This window comes from Marmota monax, unplaced genomic scaffold (assembly GCF_021218885.2).
Source record: "Marmota monax isolate L192 unplaced genomic scaffold, Marmota_monax_Labrador192_F-V1.1 WCK01_AAM20220418_F8-fsc00220, whole genome shotgun sequence".
Taxonomy (NCBI): domain Eukaryota; kingdom Metazoa; phylum Chordata; class Mammalia; order Rodentia; family Sciuridae; genus Marmota; species Marmota monax.
In genome coordinates this window covers 1,594,993-1,613,318 of record NW_026693909.1, presented here as the reverse complement: position 1 = coordinate 1,613,318, position 18,326 = coordinate 1,594,993, and the positions used below count along the sequence as shown (strand labels likewise).

The window sequence follows — 18,326 nt, the reverse complement described above, 5'->3', positions numbered from 1 at the left end:
TGTCACCACCGACCCTGAGCCTGTTCCCAGACACTGCCCTCCACGCACAGAGGAAGGCCAGAGAGCCCGCAGGGCCCACCACAGGCCGCCTCCTGGGGCTCTGGGGAGCCGCAGCAGCTCCCGGGCCTCGGGTGGTCCTGGACACACCACTTGGCCACGCCCAGGGCCCTGACCACACTCATCACACCCAGCTCTGGAAGGGGCTGTCAGGGTCAGGGGTCAGGGGCTCTCTAACAAGGAGACCTCTCCACCACCAAGCAAGCCCCGTGGGCCCTGGGGGGCTGGGGTCCTGCCCTGCTCTGCACATTCTGGGGTCTTCTCAGAAGATAGGTGCTTGGGGCCAGCGGCGGCCCCACACTGGGTCTCTGCCCCCTGCTGCCCTCTGCAGGACAGACTGGGACAGCATCCACAGGCAGGGATCTGTCTGCCTAGGGCCCAAACCTTGAGCCCCAAGAAGGACAATGGACTGTGTGTGTAGTGACCTGGGCCCCAAGGCCCCAAGGCACAGGCCCCACTTCCACGGAAGGGATGAGCCAACACACTTGCTTATAACTGGCCTGAGGTTATAACTGGTGGCTGAGGTCAGCAGGCCACCTGGCCCAAGCTCTGTGTGACCCCACTGTAGGCCCAACTACTGGGTCATCTGTGTGACCCCAGTCGCCACCAGGCTGTACGTCCCCCAACCATCCGGCCATCTGAGCATGTCTTCCCACCTGGCCCCGTTAACACTGATCTCCTGCCTTGGGTGGAGGTCAGACAGAGAACTGTCCCCAGCATGGGACAGCAGATGGGGGCAGCAGGTGCTCTGAGCCCTCTGCCAGGCCGAGCCCTGAGAGATGACAGGGGGCACAGTGGTGGACCCTGCTGCCCTGGACACTGCTCATCCTCTGGACTGAGGCTGAGGCCCCACCCTGCAGCACCGGAGCCCTAAGGCCTGGCAGCCTGCTCGCTGGAGACTCAGAGGGTGGACCCAGCCACTTGCCAGCTCCTGCGCCAGGGCCTCTTTCTGCACCCCCAGTGCCCAGGAGCCAGGGACATGGAACAGTGCTGGCTCTCGAGGACAAGGGCACTCACAGCCCACTCCATCCTGGCCCCAGACCCCTCTCTGGGAAGGCCCTGCCGATGTCGTAGCGTGACCAGTCCTGAGACCTAAGCCCCGGGTGGGTTTGGGGAGTGCCCTGGCCGAGGCCGAGGTGGCCCCACTGCTGGAGCCCTCAGCCCCTCTGGTTCAGGAAGCCCTGGCCGCAGTGGCCTGCCCACCTCCCAGGCCGAATCTCAGGAACCCACAGGCCAGCAGGCCTCGCCTGCCTGCTCAGCAAGAGTCCTGCTCCATGTGACTGTCCCCAGGACCCACTCAGCTGCTCTGGGAGCTGGAAGGTTCTCTGCATGGGGTCCATGTCCACTCCCCCAGGCTCCTGCTGCTGGCCAGCTGTGCACATCCTCAGCCCCTCCTCAGCATCCAGAAATAGCTACTCACACCCCGGGAGCCCAGGACTTCTGGGCCTGCAGAGAGAGCCCATCCTCCAGGCCCCTCAGGGTCTCTGGGGCCTGGAGGATGCGCCCATGTGCCCCAGGATGAGCTATGGGTCTGAGCTCAGGGGTGCTGGCCCACAGTGAGTGTCACCAGGCCTGGGAGCCCCCTGCAGGCCTCCCCCACTGAGTGGCCCTCTCAGGGGCAAGTGCCCAGGTGTGAGGGGCAGCTCACCTCGGGAGTGTTCCTCCAATGTGGCTAGTGTACCTGGGTGCACCCTTCTAGGGACACGGGGCCTGCCCCCCTCTGCTTGAGGTGGCACCAATAGTCAGGGTCCCCTTGCACAGAACCAGTCTGGCCTGTACCCCAAAATGCTCCAAAATTGTCCCAAACCCGACAGGGATAAGCAGGCAGGAACGTGGGCCAAAGGCGGAGCCCCCCTGGGAGCCCTCCCTCCCCACTGACCCAGCAAGAGGGTGGACAACACAAGGGGCAGTGCCTGTGGGTAGACAGCTGGGGACCATGGAGGGTTGGTGGACTGGGGGAAGCCCCAGGGCCTCCCTGGGAGCAGGGACGCGTCCCGGGCCACCCCAGGCCGTCTCTGGCTAACACTTCCTGATTGTCGAAGCTTCTGTTTGGTAAGAGTAACACAGTCCTCTGTGGGGACAACTGCAGAGACCGGTGTCTCCCCAGAGGGCCCTAGAGTCAACTGTGCTCGCGCCCACTGCAAACGACACCGTGGACAGAGCCCTGGGGGGGGGGCTGGAAGGCTTAGGAAGGAGGGAGCAGAGAGGACGCTGGCCTTTCCAGGTCACCTCAGCAAAGGCCACAATGACCCAGGTGCTGTGCTGGGCACACCCACCATCCTGCCTCACCTCCACCGAGTAGCCAGACTGGCTCTGGTGTGTCCATGTCAAGTTTCAGCATCTTAAAGAAAATAGGTAAACACTGTCTCTGTCTTTGGACTTTGTCTCTGTGGTGCTGGGGACAGAAGCAGGGCCTTGCTCTGCCGCTGACCTCACCCCAGCCCCCCGGGGGCTCCACCACTGAGTTACTGCCCTGGCCCTGTCTATTCGTATTTTGAGACAGGGTCTCACTAGCCTTGAACTAGCACTCCTCTGTCTCAGCTGTGGGAGGACCGGGGATCACAGGTGTGCACCACTGTGCCCAGCTCAACTGAGGATTTTTAAGCTAAAAAATGATGGAAGGATTCACAAAAGAAAAGATAGAAGGGTTTGGCCACGTCGGAACTTGTGACGGGCCTGAGTGCGTGGCCCCCACCACGGTGGCAGCTACTCGCTCAGGAGGCTGAGGCAGCGGAACACAGCTCAAGGCCGCCGGGCAGCTGGGGGCCTGTCTCGAAAGGATACGTGCATAAGCAGAAAGGGCTGAGGGCCGCCCAGCGGGAGGGCGCCTGCCCACCGGGCCTCAGGTCTAGCAGCCAGTACCGCAGTCAAATAATGAAAGTCTGGGGGGTTACAGCCCCGAGTTGGGGGCTGGGCTTGTGGCTCAGAGTGGCTCAGTGTGGCAGGTGTGAGCCCTGGGTTCCATCCCCAGAACCCCAGAGAAGTAAAATACACAAAATAAAGGTTTTGTGTCCATCAACTAAACACACATATACATATATATATATATATATTTAAAAAGCCCCCAAGTTAAAGGCACCCAGCACAGCCGCCAAAATGACTTAGGGAAAGCGTGTCCAAGAGCTGAGGCCACCCCACACCCAGCACAAACAGCAAGGCGCCACTCGGCACCTCAGGACCCCACGCTCTGAGGCAAGCTCAGTCACCAGTGAGGACATGCAAGTCCTCAACCCCAAGGGGGCGCTCAGCTCCCTTCACGATCAGAGCCGTCAGAGATGCCAAACCAGGGCAGTGACCGCGCCCACGGGGGAGCCAGGGCAGAAATGAGTGAGAGGCACAGGAGCGAGCCACCCGGGCCACCCCAGCCACCCGGCCCACGGGGATGGCTGTGGCTCTTTCTGAAAGGAAGAGGACGAGGCTCGGGGAAGGGTGATGGGCACCAGGCCTCTGCACAGCGGAGACACCCAGGACAGCCGAGCATGGGCTCCGTGCAGCGCCTGAGGCCGTGCCACGCAGGCTGTCCACAGAGGCCACGGATGCCAGGGGCTGGGGTTGGAGAAGGATGGGGCCCCCGGTGACAGGAACTTTCTGGAACCACAGGTGGTGGCTATGCCCCTGCAAACACCCCAGTGCCGCTGACTTGCCCACGAGGGAGGGTGGAGTCTGTGGGCCTCACCTCAGCACGTCCCCATGGTGAACAGTGACACCCAGTGCCCACGCCATCCACAGGAAGCTGTGGCCAGCCCTGACCATCCCAACTGGCCCCACTCGTGTGGCAGGGCCACAGGTCCTGGGCACCTCCCCGGCCGGCCAGTCATTGGCCCCAGGGAGCTCCGGCTCTCCCCCACACCAGGTCTCCTCCAGCCCTGGTGTCCTTAGCTCCTACACAGAGGACACCCAAACCCTCCTGGAACAGGGGCCACAGTCACAACAGACTTCTGTCCTGGAGACCCCTCCCTGGGCCCCACCTTGGCCAGACCCCTCTGCAGCTCACCCCAGGGTCAGTCCGGCACTGTGGGTCCCTGAGAACAGCGTGGCCATCCTGGACACTCAGCCCCTTCCACCACCACCTGAGGTGAGCCACAGTGGCCACCAGTGGCTGGACAGGTCCAGATGGGGCATCGGGACCTCCCGGTGCCAGGCCCACACCCGCCTGGTGATGCAAATGGGATCTCGCTCAGGAAGGAACTGACGCAACCGTGTGCTGAGCTGAGAGGCGGCCACAGGCAGCCGAGGGGCGGTCTGCACACCCAGGTCAGGGGCAGTGCCCCGGGGAGCCTGGGGTCTCCAGGATGTCACAGATGCCCCCTTCCAGCTCCCACAGAGTAAGTAGCAGGGTTCTGGGGTTCCCACAGCAGGCCAGGGGAGAAGGAGAGTGCCCTGTCCCCCATGGGCCATTGGAGGGCAGACAGAGCTGTGGGGCAGCGGCTTGGTTTCTGAGAGGGTGCACCAAGGCCCAGACCCAAGGCTCCTTCCAGAATGAACAGAACTCCCCAGAAAGGTGGACAGTCCTGTCCCAGGTGGAGACAGGGAAGAGGGTCGGCACTCGTGTGGCAGGGCCACAGGTCCTGGGCACCTCCCCGGCCAGCCAGTCATCTGGGCCCATCTTCCCGAAGCTCCCAGGACCAAGGTTATGTCCAGCCTTGGTGGACACCTCCACACCAAGAGCTTCCAGACGGCCCCTAGCCCCAGGAGCCCCACCACTAGAAGCCGGGTGCTGGGCAGGCGGGCACCAGATTCCATGGAGCCTCCAGCAGGTGAGAGGCAGCCTGAGGGGCACCGAGGGAGGAGACAGCACCCTGAAGGCTCCAAAGGCCCAGGACTCAGCCCTGCCCGCCCGACCTTCCCAATCCCCTCAGCCCCAGAGCCTGGACAGCCTCCCCTGGGCAGGACACGGAGTCAGTAGCTAAGAAGCGACCACAGACGTTCAGCCAAGAGACGTGTGACCTACAGTGACAAACTCAGGGTCCTGCAGGTGCCAGCCCACTAAGGGCCTCCAGGACTGGGGTTTGAGGCTCCCATGATGTCCAGACAACTGGGTGCTGTGCCCACTGCCCTGCCAGCAGGGGAGACCCACCGAGTTGGACGTAGCCAGGGCAGGCCATGGGCCTGAGTAGCTGCGGGCTCAGCCTGTGGGCAGGTGGACAGCAGAAATGGAGGTGGCCCACTCCCAGACCCCAGGTCCAGCTCCAGGAGGGCCCCACTGTGACCAGATTGGTGTCAGCCCCTCCATCGTCACCCTGGGCCAGGGGCTAGAACGTCACCTACACCAGACGCCGGTGAGGAGCCGAGGCGGGGGGCCCAGGCCAAAGGGGAGCTGGGCACACGCCTTCCACAGCCTCACCTGCAGACGCACACGCACTCCCACAGACAGCCACACACACCCACGCATCCCCACATCCCGACACACCTGTGCCCTCACACGAACACACAGCTGCACACACCCACGCACACACGCCCACCTCGACAGACACGGTGTGCACACAGGCATGAACGTGTCCACCCGGGTGCGCCTGCACGCACCTTGCACACAGGATCTGCACGCTCACACACGCCCACCCCACAGCACACACGGCAGTTCTCAGGGCAGTCTATCCTGGGTCCACAGGGTCCCCGCATCTCCCAGGACCCGAAGTCTGCTGCCCGGCCCTGGACAGGCCACCCTGCGTTGGCAGCTGGAGAGGCCTAGGGACAGCAGGAAGCTCTGCCAGTGCGGCCAGAGCGACAGTCCTGTCTGACCACACCAAGTCCTGCCTGGGTCCTCCCTCCAACGCCCCACCATGCTCCCTGACACCCCAGGGCCCTCTGAGGCCCGTCCAAGGGTGGGGTGGTGACGGACAGGAAGCCCCAGGGCAGCCAGCTCACTGGGTAGGCAAGGTCAGGGCCACCCAGAGTCCCCCGCTCCCTCACTGAAGTGCCTTGCTGCACACGCCATCGTCCACTCTGCACAAGTGTCATCTCACTGTGGCCCCCGCCTCAGCCTGCCGACCCACATCCCTCGGCCCAGACTCTGGTCACCTCGGGCCCCCAGCCCTGACACAGCACCTGGGCAGAAGCCGAGGGCCACGAGGCTCCAGCTGCGGAGGAAGCCACAGGTCCTTGCCAGACCCTCGGGTACCGGGGACGCACGCTGGTGCAGTTATTTTTAGCCACAACTGGTAGGACTGCCTGTCACGGAAGAGAAACAAGACCTAGAGGGACGTCCCAGGTCCAGAGCAGCTGGACGTGGTGCCTTCCTCGCCGGGACCCCACGGGACGGACAGCAAGACCTGGGGCCCCGGGGGCTTAGAAGCAAGGACCAGGCCAGGCCAGGCCTGCGTGTCCACACAGAGTCCCAGCACGATCACCCTCCAGCCAGTCACCCCAGAGGCAGGAACTGTGCTCAGGAATGACAGCCTTGGGCCTGAGAGACTCCGGCAGCTCTGGGCGAGCAAGGCCTGGGGCCGTGGTGAGCCCAGGAGGGGTGGGCGACCAGTCGGGAGGACAGGGGAGGGAGTGCGCGGCTCCCCTGGCATGAGTGGCCCACAGCGTCCTGTCTGGCCGGAGCATGGTCCCTAGGAAGGGAAGGGGCAGAGGCTGCCAGACGTCAGAGCAAGCAGGAAGCCTCCGACAGTCTGGGAAGAGGACTCCGCCTGGCCAGCGGGCCCTGGGACAGGCACGCAAGGCCGCCAGGTATCGGGGAAATGCAAGCGAGGCCGCCGAGGGCTAGGCGCACCCCAGGGGGCAGGGTGAGGGGATGGGCATGGGGTGCGATGGCTGCAGGCACGGGGCTTTTATTAGGGGAACAGGAGAGCTCCCAAGCTGACGGTGGCGGTGGCTGCATGACCATGAACACTAAAAGCCACAGATCCTACCCTCCACGTGGAGGGATCCTGGGTGTGCAAATCAAACCTCAGAAAGGGGAAGGAGGGGGGCAGGGGGAGGGAGGGCAGGAGGAGGCCCACGAGAATGCTCAGGAGGGCAGCCCAAGTCGGGCAGAACTGAACACTGGCCCCACGGAGCTGACCACCCCTCGCCTGGTGGAATAGCCTTCATCAGAGGGCACGAGAGACCCTCGGCCTGCAGAGCCCAGCGACAGCAGCCTGGGGGACAGGGCCAAGAGGGCGGCTAGCAGGGCACTGTCACCAGGTGGGACACCCACTGAGCCACACACTGGGGACGGAGCCCATCTGTGTGTGTGCAGGGTGACTAGGAAAGGGGCGCCAGAGGACATCCCGCCCCCAGCAAGCCTGACCGGGACCACGGACCCTCCACAGAAAGGAAACCCAGCCGATGGCCAGAGCCAAGCCACTGCTCCACCTGTCTGCCCACCGGATGCCCCTCCTGCTGGCCCCGGGCTGGGCCCCACGGGGGCAGGAGCCGGCAGCTGCAGACGCCAGGCCCCTCCTCCAGGCCACGGAGAATGACAGGACATCAGGCTGCGCGCACAGCCAGAGGGGACCTAGGAGCACGGGGTCCTGCGGGGCAAGCCGAGACAGCGTCCTGGACGCCACCCCTGGCCTTGAAGTCCAGCCTCAGGGCACAGGGGACCTGGGCCAGCTCTGGGACCCAGGTCCCCTATCCCTCACCACAGAGCTGCCTGCTGTCCTGTGCCCAAGTGGTGAGGAGGAGAGGCCCCCAGGGCCCTGCAGGAGGATGGAGCTGGACTGCCCAGAAGCCCCCCTGCAGAGGCTCTGCCCATGCTAGGTGTGGCCACATCCTCTGGCAGGGTCCTCGTCCCCGCAGAGGCCTGGCATCAGCGTCCTGCCCGCCCCAGGCTGGCACGGCGGAGCAGCCTCACAACCCCACCTACCGGACTCCAGCCAGTGGCTCCTGGTGGCTCCGGCTGCGGCTCCGCCCCAGAGCGTGGCCCAGGAGCAGCCCACCCTCACCTGCCCCTGCGGCCCCGGCCCCCAACCCAGGCCCTGGAGGAGGCAGGGTAAGCCGCGTGACCAGCCTACTGTGACAGTCCTCAGGCGACCGGGGCCCAGACAGGCGGCCTGGGAACTGGCTCCGGCCCCTGTCCGCTGCCCTCATTTCCTCTGCCGGCTTCCTCTGCTGGGGGTGGGGAGGCCGTGGCCGCCTGTCCTGCTGCTGCTGGTTCCTCAGTGACAGCAGGCAGGGCCCAGACGCTGAAGCCCTCCCAGCACCGTGGCCCTCGGGGGTGGGGGGGGGGTGACCCGAGTCTCTCCACCAAGGACCCACCTGGGGACAGGACGGAGCGACCCAAGGCTCCGGGCAGCAGGCCAGGCTCCCTTGAGGTGATCTCGCCCAGACTCCCCCCCCCCAGGCAAGGCTGGGTTGGCTCCCTCAGGCCCACCTGGTCCTGCCCCCAGGGCCAGCCTCTGAGAGGGACAGGCCTCCTCAGAGCCCAGGAGGGCCTGGCAGGGGGCTGGGAAGTGCTCCCCGAGCAGGACAGGTGTTGGGGACAGCCATGCCTCAGACACATCCCTGCTCACCCCCACTGCCGAGGGCCCAGCACCCTGAGGAACCAGGGGCGACAGTCTGCACAGCGTCCTGGGGCTGCCTAGCAAAGTGCCAAGACTGATACCCCCGGTTCTGGAGGCCAGAGGTCAGGTCCAGAAGCCCACAGGGCCACGCTCCCCAGCAAAGTCCAGGGGAGGGTCCTCGCCTCCCCGTCCCTGCCTCTGTCCTCTCGTGGCCGTCTTTCTGCCAGTGTCTGTGCTCCCTCTTCAGGTGGCCCCCCGCCTGGCCTGGCCTCGTCCTAACGCATTCCGTCTCCATGAGCTAGTTCCCACGTGGCCCCCTCCGAGGTCCTGGGTGGGCACGAATCTGGGTGACACCCTTCAACCAGCCAACTCCTCCAGAGGAGCCCTGAGGAGGGGCGGTGGCATCCACAGGTGAGTGAGGGGACTCTGGCCAGTCCCCAGAGTCTCAGGAGCCACCCACAGCAGGGGCTGCCGAATCTCACAAGACACTCGTCCACAGTCACGCAGTCCACGCAGGTGGTCAGGGCTGGGGCACAGCGTGGGGGTCTGGGCACCCTGAAATGCACAGAGACCCAAGGCAGAGCCTTCCTACACGTTTCAAGTCACAGCCACCACAGGTCCAGCCAGGCCATCTGGGGGACTCAGGCCCACGCCAAAGCCAGCAGCACCAGCGGGCCCAGTTCAAGGTCCCCCAAGAGAGAGGGTCTGGCCTGGGAAGGACCAGGGAAGGCGGCTCCAAGCCTGGGCTCTGACCACAGAAGCCACAGGTACAGACGGCGGAGGACGTCCACTGCCCCGCGTGTGCCCAGGTGCGGGTGTGCGTGTCAGGTGTGTGTGGGATCAGTGGGCGTGAGGCACAGGAGCACGTGTGTGTACGTGTTCACGGGTGTATGAACCCGCAGGGGCAGGTGGGTGGCTGGGCCCTGGGCAGGGTGGGAGCAGGTAGAGCCCATCTGAGGGAAGGGCACACCCCACTTCCTGGAGAATGTGCCAGAAGGGAGAGAAAGGGTTTCCCTCCCTGCCCAGGGCCTGGGACCTCACATCTCCTCCCTGGCCTCATGAGCTCCCTCCTGGGCTCCCAGACCACTCCCCGGCTCGGCCAGGCTCCTGTCCCCAGGAGACGCTCTGCCTTCACCCAGGCCCCACAGCCCCAGGCTCAGGAGTCGGGGTCACGGCTCTCTGGTTTCCAGGGCCCATCTGTGAGCCAGGAAGCAGGACGGGGATAACACCCGGCTGTCCCAGGGCACCTTCTTGGGCCCTTGGGCCCCCTGAGTCCCTCACCCCTGTGCTGCTCGACCAGGCCTGGTCTGGGACTCGGCCTCCTCTGCTGCATGGTCACTGTGGGCCCTGGTGCGCCTGGCTGTGTGCCTGGCCACACATGGACCCGGGAGGAGCCACTGTCCTGGTGAGGCTGGGCCTCCCCAGAGGGGAGGATGTGAGCTGAGGGGCTGGAGGATGGGGTGGGAAGTGGGGAAGGTGCTGGCCCAGCTGCCCTGTCCTCCACGAGTCTCCACACACTCCAAGTGCTGCTGACTGGTCCAGGACACCTGACCGGGGACAGCCTTGACAAACACTGTCCAGGTACCCAGCTCGGCTGAGTGCTCCACACCAGGGAGGATACCACAGCCCCCAGCTTAGAGATCAGGAAACGGAGGCACAGACAGGGCCAGGTGCCCAGGAGGGGGCTGGTGAGCACACCCTGGGCAGCCTGGCCCAGCGCTGCCCGAGCCGTGCCCGGAGGCCTGGGGGCGATGCACCGCCACCCAGCACCTAGGACAGCTCCAGGCCCAGGAACCACAGCACCCTGATGGAGGCCTGAACCAGCAGGAACCCACTGAGGCCCCCGGTCATCCAGAGGCTGAGAGTGAGAAACGGGTCACCCCTGCCCTGGGGCACCCGGCAGGAGCGGTAACCCCACCCCTCAAGGTCAAACACCACCTCCTTCCCAGCCCCCTCCAGCTGCCCCTGTTCCCCTAAGACGACCCCATCACCCTTCATTTCTTGGCTTCCATTCTCTGCCCACCTGGTCTACCCAGGAAAAGGCTTCACCTGTGCAGAGCTGATCTCAGAGAGGCTGGGTGATTGGCCCAAGACCACACAGCATAAAAGCCACCTGACTGCAACTGCCATGGAACGTTCCCCAGTCACCCATGTCTTGGGTGTCAGGGAGCCAGGGAAGAGCCAGACCCAGATGAGCAACTCTTCCGGTGCAGGGGGGGGGGCACCGGGCAGGGGCGCGGAGGCCGGGGGCACCGGGCAGGGGGCTCCCCTGCGCTGGCCCATATCACCCCAGGAGTGAGCATCCAGGCCTGTCCCCTCAGCACCCTGTCCTGCCCAGTATGGCTGGTGGGGGTGGAGGGGGCCCAGGCAGACCCCAGCAAGTGCCAATGGCCTCCACCTCCAGCTCAGCCTCTGCAGTCTCAGACACATCTGCCCACACCACCTGTACCATCAGACTGCGGTCACCTCCGTGCGGACCAGGACCAACTCCTGTGATGGACCAAGAGCTGGTCATGGGGCACAGGGCACAGGCTGGAGACCGTCAAGACCCTGTGCCTGGCGCTGCAGTGACCAGTGAATGACCCATAAACAAACTGCAACCATTGACAACATGAGCCCCTCTTCCCTGGGTTTTGCTGGCCCCAGAGGACCACCCACAGATGCCAGCTGAGCTCAGAAAGGACCATCTCTCCCTCCATTATGGGGATGAAGAAAGTGAGCAAGCCACTGTGGTCACAGGGAGCCTCGGGCACCAGGCTGTGCCCCAAGACTGTCTGGCATAGCTGCATGCCTCCAGAGCAGCCCAGGCTCCAGCACTGTCCCATTGGACAGACGGGAAAATGGAAGCCCAGAGAGTCAGGGAAGGAGAGAGGAATCTCAGTGGGGGACAGCAGGTTCTGAATGCTGGGCTAAGTACGGCCAGAGGTGCCTGCCTCTCCTTCCCCACACACGGAGCCCTCAGGGCCTGTGGGTTACCCCTGCAGGAGCATTCTCTCCCATCCCATCACCTCCTGGGTAGCCCCAGGACAGGCGCGGTGCCGGGGTACAGTCATGGCGGGGCTCTCTCCTTCCAGCAACCTTTCTCCCTCCTAGGTCATTAAAAGGACACGTTGTAATGACACTGATCACAGCTGGCTACCAAGTCTGTGCCCATGCTCAGAGCTGCTGTTCCCCTACGGTGGGGAGGGTCTCTCTTGCCCTGGACACCTGGTTCAGGGTCAGGGTGCAAAGACCTCACCAGGAGAAGTCTGCACCCAACAGAGAGGCATCTACCTCCACTCCCCAGCAGTCCCAAGGCCTCCCATCTGAGCCTGGACCTGCTTCCCAGCAGGAAGACCCATGTTTGCTGGACAACGTCTGGCATGGCATGGGGACCTTCCCAGCCCACGGCCAGCTCCCAGCTCCTGGATGCTGGTGTGTGGCCTGGGGTTGCTCAGCCCCTACCTCAGCCCACCAGTTCCTGCTGCTGCTGCTGCTGAGCTCTGAGCCATCTGATGATGGTGGCACTGTGGTCTCTGAGCCCCTCAGGTCACCCCAGGAAGTCATTTCCAAGCAAGTGATACCCATGGCCCTTAGCCAAGCAGACAGCCCTCCCCCAGGAACAAATGCCTTCAGACCTGGTCTGCCCAGGGGACCCCGTGCATCACTGCCCGTGCTGGCCCCCCTCCAGGGAGGAGACCCAGGAGAGCCATCATGTGCAAGCCTGGCTCTGTTTGGGCTGCATCAGCTTGGTGCCAGAGCCCCAGGGACATGGAGGTAGGACTCGAGGCCCCTGGGCAGGGGCTTATCCCCCACTTAGGCTCAGAGGGGCTGGGAGCTGGAGACAGCAGAGGAAAAGCCACCTCCTAGCCACACCTGGGACTGCCCACTGTCCACCCCCTCTGCCCACCCAGCTGCCACACCATAGCCAAGCAGCCACCGGTAAACATGTCGCTGCGGGGTCCACGGGGTGGGGGTGGGGCCTGGACCTAGTCCTGCGCAGCCAGCTTGACAGCCCCACCTCTGCTTCACCTGCTGCCCAAGGCCTGGGCCCCACCAGGCCCACTCTAGGCCTCCACCTGGTAGGCAGCCACCACCTCCCCTGACAGGGAGCCCCAGAACCAGCTCTGGGCCTGGTAAGGAGCCCCCCAACCAAGACTATAGGCCAGCAAGAGTCCACAGATGGCCCGTGCCCCAGCCTAGATGCCACCCCCCCCACACACCTCCCTAAGGGCTCTGAGCCATGGCAACCTCCTCTCCTGCACACCTGGGGCCAACCTGAGCCCTCCGAGCCCTCCCCGGTTACCTGTGCTGGGGAGGCATCCCAGGGACACAGGACCCAGCCACCACTGCCAGCCCAGCTGTGCCCTGTCTGGGCCCCAGGGCCTGTCCAGTGCCACAGACCTGTAGGGGTCCTGCTAAGCTTGACCCTGCTCCTCTGTCCCGGCTCCAGGCAGCAAAGGGGTTAATTTCCCTGCAAAATGGGAAACCCAGGCCGCAGCAGCACCGTGTCCGCAGCGGGAGGCAGGTGGGGGTGGGACGCAGCCAGCAGGCCCAGGGGCGCGCGTGGACTCACCGGGGTCGAAGTGCGAGCTGAAGGCAAAGCTGGGGTTGAAGAAGGAGGACGACATGGCCAGGGCCAGCAGCGCGACGGGCATCCCCGGGCGGGCGCTGCGCTCAGGACGCCCGCGGCCCTGGCCCGCGCCGCGGCATCGCCCAGCGGCCGCCGCAGGTGCGGAGCGCGCGGCCCCCGCGCCCAGCGCCCCCAGCCACCGCAGCAGCGCGGGCACCGGTGGGGGCGGCGACAGACGAGGCGCCTCCGCCCGCCGCCGCGGCGCCGCGGGGCTCCGGCTGGTGCAGTCCGAAAACACGCGGGAGCGCGCGCGGGGGGGGGGGGCGCGGAGGCCGGGGGCACCGGGCGGGGGGGGCACCGGGCGGGGGCGCGGAGGCCGGGGGCACCGGGCAGGGGGCACCGGGCGGGGGCGCGGAGCCGGGCCGCAGAGGTGGGGGGGCGCGGAGCGGAGGCCAGGGGCACGGAGGCTAGGAGCGGCACGGAGGCCGGCGAACACGGAGGCTGGGAGGGGGCGGGAGGCTAGGGGTGGAGGCGTCGGGGGCTGGCATCGCCGACGCAGGGTCCGGGCGGCGCGGGGGTCAAGGCAGGCTTCGGAGGCGACCGGGGTCCCCCGCGTGCCCTTTGGGCGGCGCCTGGGCTGGCAGGGTGGGGGGCTATTTTTGCACGACCGCCTGCGGCTGTGCCACGCTGCGACAGCCGTGGAGAAGGAACTGGCCGCCCCCGCCGCAGTGAACAGCGCTCCGGCGGGCGACAGCGAGGGGCTGCCTCCTCCCGCCCCTCCCCCGCCCGCAGCCATTTTGCCCCGCTGCGGTGGCGCTGCGGGGGCAGCCCGGCCTGGGCAGAGCCGGCTGTAGCCTAACTAGTAGTGGAGACTAGTAGAGTTGGGTCGCCTGTACCTCCTGCTCCTTGATGCTTGGGCCAGTTGCAAAGCCCCTGGATGGCCTGTTGGAGGACAGGGGACTGCAGCAGCAGGGGCTGGGGGAAGACATAGGACAGGGTTTGGCACAGGGGTCAGCAGGGCTGGGAGAGGGCTCCAGGACTCACCCATTTTTTTTCTAGGGTGGATCTTTGTGCAGAAAGTCCACTTCTCATGTGCCCAGCAAGGGACCCTTCTCTGTCTCCTCAGATCTCAGGGGTCTCCTGCAGTGGCAGGTACACCCCAAGCCTGCCCAGGACGCTGGGCTGTCCAGACCTCCTTTCTGTCCCAGAATAAGTGGTGGATGCTCTCTGGGGCTTTGCCCCAGTCTGCTGTGGACCAAGGAGCCACAGGGGTGAAGCAGCCCCCAGCAACTCAAAAGGCATCTGTTCACCTTGTCCAGTCTGTGCCTTCTGGGGACTCAGGAGAACCAGAGGCCACTGGACTGCAGAGGTAGTTCACAGCCCTGGGGATGGGGTGCTGCAGTGGCCCCCTGAGGGCTGTTGTCCAGGAGTGCACCAGTATAAAGGACAGAGGTTAGATACCCTGCAGCAAAAGTGCTCAGCTCCTCTATGGAGGGCCAGCCTCTGCCCAGCTTGGCAGGTACCCCGACACCTGGACCTGGGCAGGGGAAAAGTCCAGTACCCCCAGTGGGTGCTAGTTTTAGGCTGAGAGGGAGTCTCTGTCCAGACTCTCAGTGCCCATGTGGCCTGCCCCTGAGCAGGTCTAAGATGGCTCACTTGGAAAGAACAGTGGTTCAGGATTTGCCTGTGAGCACGTGTGCAGGCATGTACACAGGGGGCCAGACAGGGTCGGAAGCCTTTGAGTTTCAGGTGCACCTGAGTCCCCATGAATGGCATGAGCAGAGATGGGCCTGCCATTCTGGGGGTGATCACAGGCCACTGGTCCAAGTACAGGCTTCTGCCCATTCCAGGGCAGAGTCAGCTAGCACCCCTAGGTGAGAGGACCCGGGGATGTAGCCCTGCCCTATCTCTTGGCCTGGGGGAGAGCACGGTACCCCAGACCCTTCAGTGCCTCTGTAGGAGCCATGCCTAACAGTGGAAAATGACCACCTGAGTGACCAGGACTCCCAGTGGGCCTCAGCCCACAGTGTAGTGGTCACAGAGGTGCCAGCCACTGACACTAGAGGGTACTGTTAAGTCCTGTAGATGCCAGGGGCGGAGGATGGCCAAAGGAGCCGACTCCAGGGCCTAGCCTGGTGAGGGGGGGTGGCCGTCCAAGGGGCAGATGCAGCTTTGGAAGGAGATCCTGGGGGGAGGGGAGAGGCAGAGGAGGAGCCTCTAGGGGTCAGAGGGTGGCAAGGGCTAGACCTGGAGGAGCGTGGGGCAAGGGAGCGCTCAGGAGCAGAGCTTAGGGGACACCAGGAAGCTGGGGGATTGTGTCCTTCTCAGGTGAGTGGTGACCAGCAGGGCATGTCCACATAGTGCCACAGTATTGCCCCCAAGAAGATCAAGGCTGTGGCAGGTGCTGCACCAGGGATGAGCCACAATGCATGGTGCTCAGGGACAGAGGCCAGTCTTGGGAGGGTACAATTCTGTTTATATGAAGTGTCCAGATGGGGCAAGTTCACAGGGACAGGAAGTAGCCTAACGGTGCCAGAACCCTGGGGAGGGGGAGATGGTAAGTGATGGCTGTCTTCTTTTGGGGTGATGAGAAATGTCCTAGGTCTTGTGAATATGCTGAAACACACTGCGCTACAGAGCTGGTCCTGGGGTGCACCTTGGCTCCAGCACCCAGGAAGCAGAGACAGAGGATCCCTGAGCCCGGGAGTTTGAGAGCAGCTTGGGCAACAGAGCAAGACCCTGTCTCAAAACAAAAACAAAAAACTGACACCAAATTGTAGACTTCAAGTTGATAGTTTCATGATGTGTGAATCATATCTCAATAAAGCTGGTAAAAATAAACTTAGTCAGCACTGGGGCTGTGGCTCAGTCGTAGAGCGCCTGCCTCACAGGTGTGAGGCACTGGGTTTGATTCTCAGCATCACATAAAAATAAATTAAAAAAAAAGATATTGTGTCCATCTACTAAAAAAAAATTTAAAAATAAACTTAATAATTAAGGTAACCAATATTTTAATGCAATATTCTAAAGAGTCAGAATTAATAGAGCCGGGCAGGGTGGCTGGTGGCACTCACCTGTAATCCCAGCAACTTGGGAGGCAGAGGCATGAGGATCGACAGTTTGAGGCCAGCCTGGGTGACCTAGTGAGGCCCTGTCTAAGGTGAAATAAAAGGGTGTGGCTCTGCTGTGCACAAGCCCTGGCTTCAGTTCCCAGCATCACACACACAGAAAGTCAGTGTGAAAAAGTTCACAATGAGTAAAATAACACCGTTGTGAGGAAAGGCTGGGTCACAAAGGCTGTCGGGCCCCTGGAGCCTGGCCACCCCTCCTCAGGGTCCCATCCCACGTGCTGGATCCAGCCATGACAGACACGGGGTGGTGAGGGGGGCAGCCAGAGCACACAGTGGTCTTTGTCCCCTCCCTGGCCTTCCCAGCCTCACGCTCAGGTCCTTGCCAGGGTCCTCCTGGCCTGGAGAACTCCAGCAGGGTCACCTTCCATAGACTGGGACCCAGGGGCGCAGGGAGAGGCACTAGTGAGGGGCTCTGGGGTGAGGGAGGCAGACAAGAGGAGCAAGAGGGTGGGGAGGCCCCGGGAGTGTCCTCACGGCTGGTTGGAGCCACAGAGGACTCTCAGTCTGAAATAGAGTTCCCACCCACGGCTCCAGGGCAGGGCTTTCCTCCATTCCAGCCCTTGGCTTGTGGCTCCACCTGGCCCCACCCCTCCTCTGTGGTCTTGGGGAGCTCCTCCAGAGCCGCCCATCACTGGACAGACCTGCCCTCACTGGACAAGTCTTTATCTTTTTTTTTTCCCCCAGTGCTGGGGATGGAACCCAGAACCTTTGGGTGCTCTGCAGGCAGACTCCACCACTGAGCCACCCCCAGCCCAGTGGACCCTTCCTTACACCTGCAGAGACCCTGTGTCCAGGTGAGGCCACTCCACCATGACCAGGGGCTATGACTGAACTCACTACAGCAGGGAGGGGAGCACAGGGCCCTGGGGACAGGTCATCCCCTTCCTAAATTCATCCCATAAACATTTTAATCCTGACAAGCCACATTCGCATTCCCGCCTGTGAACTGGGCAGCCTGGATTCAGCACAGAAACCCATGCGCTGCCACCACAGTGGGCAACAGGGGCCCCCCTGCCTGGCAGGACCCCACCCCACACAGGGCACCTCAGTCACATCCCCAGCTCTACCTGCCAGGCCCTCTGAGCAGCATCTCTAGGGTGCTGGGGCCTCCAACCCCAGCCCCCCAAGCCAGGGCTGCAGCTCCTGACCACAACACAGGGACAACATGCGCCCAGCAAGAGGAGGCCACCCAGGATCCAGCTCACCTGCCTGCTTCAGCCACAGCTGTACCCCACTGGGGGGTGCTGGGGTGACCCTGTGTCTGCATGGGGAGGGGAACTCTGCCCCTACATAGATTTTTCCAGGACACCCCTCAGCTTTGGAATAACCCCTGAACCCCACCCTGTAGCTGTGCTCTGCCTGGGCTTCTGGCATTTGACAAAGAGACACCAGTGGGTAGGGGGTGCCCAGCCTCCACAGGAGGCCCAGCTGTGGCCCAGTGTTCAGAGCTGGCCAAGGGCCGCCCACCTACCACAGAGGCCACACCATGATCTAGGAGGAGGCTGCAGCTTGAGTCCTCTGTCCGTATACTTAAATGGCCCCGGCAACAGAGGAGCCAATTCCTCTTCCTTCTCCAACGCTCAGCCAGACAGCCCGGGGGGCGGCTTTGGGCTTTGCTGGGAGGGTGTGCAGGCGCAGCAGCAGGGCCCAGCCCCACTCTGCCTGCAGTAGCTTCACACAGGAGGCTGGGCAGTGCCAGCCCTTGAGGGGTCTCTGCAGGGGGCAGTGTTCATGGTCGTGGGACAGGGTCACCCTGCACTGGGAGGTGGTGCCTGTGGCCCCTGCAGGCCAGCTCCACCCAGGGGGGGGCCAGGGCCAGGGCAGGAGGAGCTGCTCTGACCTGCAGTGAAACCTGAGGGGCCGTGGGGGACAGGCCATCTGTCAGCTTGGGGCAGGTGCTGGCTCCAGGAGCTTTGGCGAGCGGCCGGCTGCCTCTCCCCCACCCTGTGAGCCGAGCAGCCTGGCTGCTCATGCCGGGCTCCCCCCCCAGCGCGCTCCTGGGCTTTACTAAAAGTGCTCCCTCCCACTCTGCACATGTCCTTGTGCTACTGCAGTGACAGCCACACATGGGGTTAGTCCTTGTCGAGTGGACAGTCAGACCTCAGCCCTTCATGTGGCTCAACAGGCTCCATTGTTGGCCTGTCCACATGTCGCTGT

At 63.9% G+C, this 18,326-nt stretch overlaps 2 protein-coding genes across 9 annotated transcripts in view; one reads left to right on the top strand and one right to left on the bottom strand.

The window, feature by feature from the left end:
• The window catches only part of Aatk (apoptosis associated tyrosine kinase), a 33,214-nt gene extending 20,066 nt beyond the window's left edge, over positions 1-13,148 (bottom strand). Inside the window, exon 1 of one of the 3 annotated variants that reach the window (XM_046463340.2) lies at positions 13,042-13,148. In XM_046463340.2, coding sequence (XP_046319296.1) covers positions 13,042-13,123 — 82 coding nt within the window. In that variant the 5' untranslated portion in view covers positions 13,124-13,148. Of the gene's footprint in view, positions 1-4,051; positions 4,855-7,849; positions 8,028-13,041 lie in introns of those variants that run through there. The other 2 variants (XM_046463343.2, XM_046463342.2) reach the window with 2 other exon arrangements.
• On the top strand, positions 3,876-11,611 carry LOC124105917 (uncharacterized). 6 transcript variants are annotated; one of them, XR_006855918.2, is made up of 8 exons: positions 3,885-4,382; positions 4,674-4,814; positions 4,917-5,336; positions 5,666-6,729; positions 7,241-7,975; positions 8,734-8,897; positions 9,104-10,350; positions 10,523-11,611. XR_006855918.2 is itself a non-coding variant. In XM_046463351.2 (7 exons), exons 5-7 carry the CDS (start codon positions 7,460-7,462, stop codon positions 9,378-9,380), a joined length of 957 nt encoding a protein of 318 aa, XP_046319307.1. In that variant the 5' UTR covers positions 3,885-4,382; positions 4,674-4,814; positions 4,917-5,336; positions 5,666-6,729; positions 7,314-7,459; the 3' UTR covers positions 9,381-11,611. The 6 variants fall into 6 exon arrangements, 3 of the variants coding, with proteins under 3 accessions (XP_046319307.1, XP_046319305.1, XP_046319306.1); XR_006855917.2 differs by having other exon boundaries at positions 9,104-10,412; XM_046463351.2 differs by having other exon boundaries at positions 7,314-7,975; positions 9,104-11,611.
• Positions 13,149-18,326: the final 5,178 nt, after the last annotated feature.